General features: G+C 46.3%; 1 protein-coding gene across 1 annotated transcript; it reads left to right on the top strand.

Moving 5' to 3' along the window:
* The first annotated feature begins 2126 nt into the window (after positions 1 to 2126).
* Positions 2127 to 2697, top strand: LOC118016962 (jupiter microtubule associated homolog 2-like). The gene is given in 2 exon segments (XM_035014818.1): positions 2127 to 2338; positions 2340 to 2697. Coding segments are annotated over 2 exon segments (570 nt in total).
* Positions 2698 to 3350: the final 653 nt, after the last annotated feature.

The raw sequence follows: 3350 nt of genomic DNA, 5'->3' as shown, positions 1-3350 counted from the left end.
CTGGCATTAAGGTGGGGAAAATCTTAGTAGTTTTTTTCAAATATTTCTTCTGTTCCTTTCTTCCTTCCCTTTTTGTAATCCCGTGACATGTATGTTACTCCTTTCGTAGTTGTCCCATTGTGCTTAGAGATTCTGTTCTGGTTTTGTCAGTCTTCCTTGTCCAACATAGTAGCCATTGTGGCTGTGGAACACCTGAAATGTGGTGAGTGGGACTGAGGACATCAATTTTTAATTTATTCTAAATTTGATTAACTTACATTTAAATAGTCATGGTGGCCAGTGCCTACTGTACTGGACAGCAACAGCTCCACTCAGTTTTCTGCCCCATGATTTTAATCACTACAGAGTATATCCTGGAGATCACTGCATAACATTATAGGGGAAAAAAAAATCTTCATTGCTTAAGAGCTGCATGGTACTCTAGGATGTGACCACCTTATATTATTCAACCAGCTCCCTATTGGTGGACACCTGTCTTATTTCTTGTCTTTTAAGGTTATGATTTGTTCTCTCAGAAATGGTTTTTTTCAAGATCTTTTTTATTTTATTTATTTGACAGAGAGAGACACAGCGAGAGAGGGAACACAAGCAGGGGGAGTGGGAGAGGGAGAAGCAGGCTCCCCGCTGAGCAGGGAGCCCGACTCGGGGCTCGATCCCAGGAACCTGGGATCATGACCTGAGCCAAAGGCAGACGCTTAACGACTGAGCCACCCAGGCGCCCCTCTCAGAAATGCTTTTATGCTTATACCTTTTTATCTTTTCACATGGCATCTCTTGGATAGAGTCTTAGAAGTTCCTCATTCTAAGGGAAAATTCTTCTGTCCCAGAAAATAGAAAATTTGAAACAGAATGTGTCTGCAAATGTGGAAGCAAAAAGTAAATTTTAGTCTTATCTCATCATTCCTTTCATTCCATGTACTTTCTAGTTTGACATGGGTAAAGCAATTCCTTTTTTTTTTTAAGATTTTTTTAATTGATTTATTTGAGAGAATGAGAGAGAGAGAAAGAGAGCACATGAGAGGGGGGAGGGTCAGAGGGAGAAGCAGACTCCCTGCCGAGCAGGGAGCCCGAGGCGGGACTCGATCCCGGGACTCCAGGATCATGACCCGAGCCAAAGGCAGTCGCTTAACCAACTGAGCCACCCAGGCGCCCAAAGCAATTTCTTATTGAGCCTCAGAAAGAAACAGTACAAAAAAACCCACAAAGAATAAGATAGAAGATGAGAGTCATCAAACCTGTATCTCAGTGGTCAGACCTTTTAACTGACCACAAGACCTTAGGTGAATCCCTCCCCTTTGTTGGTATGTGGCTTGACACAGAACACTCACTTGAAAATGGTGGTTAGGAAAAAAAAAAAAAGAAAGAAAGAAAAGAAAATGGTGGTTAGGGGCATTCACTTTGGGGTTAGAAGGATCAGGATTTGACACTGGAAGTATTACTTGCTGGCTGCATGGTCAAGAGCAAGAAATTTATTTCCTATATGCCCTGTAATCTTTGGTGTCTTTTATTATTGTTTATTACTAGTATTAGTAACAATATTCCTACCATCTAACCAAAGCGTGGTTATAGGAGTGAGATATACTTTGCCAGGTAATACAGTGTTCAATAAACCTATAATTTCATAAATTTTGGATAGAGTGGTTGACATACAGATAAAAGGAAGTCTATAGAGAGCTCATGAGCAGACCCAAACATGTAACATTATTTTCTATGGTATAGGCATGGCATTTCCAATCAGATGCATTGATCAAGAATTGCAGTTGGGTCATCTGGTAAAGGGTTTGTTAAAAAGCAAAGTTTGATCATATCTCATCCCTGTCATAGAATCAGAAAGATTCATCTGCTTGTTAGTACTTAAGATAAAAGAAAAACCAAAAATAACAAAAATTACAGGGTACTAATTTGTACATATGGTCTAATAATACTATATGAATCATATATGTAATTCATATAGTACATGTGTGTATATACATTAACATAAAACCGATACAGTGATATGACATAATGTGAATTTCAGTGATGATAGGGTTGCTAGTTATTTATATTTAACCTCCTCACTTGGCTCAATGTTAAACATTTGTTAAAATTAGTATGAATTGGATTTATGATTAAAAAGTGTATCCTCGATGTTCCAGGCCCCGGAGAGCGACGGCGGCCGGGCGGGCTCCAGGGCCATGAAGCCCCCGGGAGGAGAGGCCAGCAATCTTTTTGGAAGTCCAGAAGAAGCTGCTCCATCAAGCAGGCCCAATAGGATGGCATCTAATATTTTTGGACCAACCAAAGAGCCTCAGAACATCCCTAAAAGGACCAATCCTCCAGGGGGGAAAGGAAGCGGTATCTGACGAATCCACGCCTGTGCAGACTCGACAGCATCTGAACCCACCTGGCGGGAAGACCAGTGACATTTTTGGGTCCCCAGTTGCTGCCACTTCACCTTTGGCACACCCAAACAAACCCAAGGACCACGTGTTCTTGTGTGAGGGAGAACACCCAAAATCGGCCCCGAAAGCCGCAACGAGCTCGTCGCCCAGAGAAGAGCTCGGGGAGAAGGGAGGCCCTGGAGAAGCGGGCCGCGCCCAGCAGCCGGTGCCCATGCCCGCGGGGGACAGCCATGAGCCCAGGTTGGGCCCGAGGCCACGCTCTCATAACGAAGTCCTCAACCCGCCTGGAGGCAAATCCAGTATCTCCTTCTACTAAGAGGGGCTGCTGCTTCGCCTGTAGCCAGACAAGAACCCGGAGAGATAGGATTTCAAATACTATAGTTTCTTTTAGCCCAAAGGAGCCGGGTGCCGAGAGGGTCTGCTGTGTATCTGAAGCCGCTGCTCAGGCCCCACTGCCGTCGCAGAGCCGGGGGGACCGCACCTCCAGACTGCGGGAGACCTGTCTTGGTGGGGCTAAAACGGGACTCACTGTAACTGCGCATGTGACGGGACTCAAGGAGGGGTGTGGGGGCAGGTGGTGCGAGGCCACGCTGAGGCCTGGTGGCGTGGGGCTGCCCACAGCCTCGCCACACCAGCGCTTTGCTGGCCCACTGGGGGTCTGGGGATCACGAACACAGTAGCAGAGTTTAAGTTTAAAGCCTTGGCAAGAAAATAAGAAACAACCTGTGTGTTGCTGTGGGATAGAGGAATGAGGCACAGGCTGAAACACTACTGGTGGGGACTGGGGGTCTCTGGCTGGCCCCGCAGGTCCTCACCCCATTCACCATGGGACAGTTTCCATCCCTGGGACAGCCTCTGCGGGCCCCCGGTGCCTCCTTTCCAGTCAGCCCCAGTGTGGTGCTCTGCATGCTTCCTGAGCCACCTCGGTTGCTTGTCCTCGGCAGCTGTCAACAAAAACCAAAAAGTCAT

The sequence above is a fragment of the Mirounga leonina genome, unplaced genomic scaffold (assembly GCF_011800145.1).
Source record: "Mirounga leonina isolate KUSES-001 unplaced genomic scaffold, KU_Mleo_1.0 Mir_101414, whole genome shotgun sequence".
Lineage (NCBI taxonomy): Eukaryota > Metazoa > Chordata > Mammalia > Carnivora > Phocidae > Mirounga > Mirounga leonina.
Note: the sequence above shows the minus strand (reverse complement) of the source record. Positions and strands in the feature narration are given on the sequence as shown.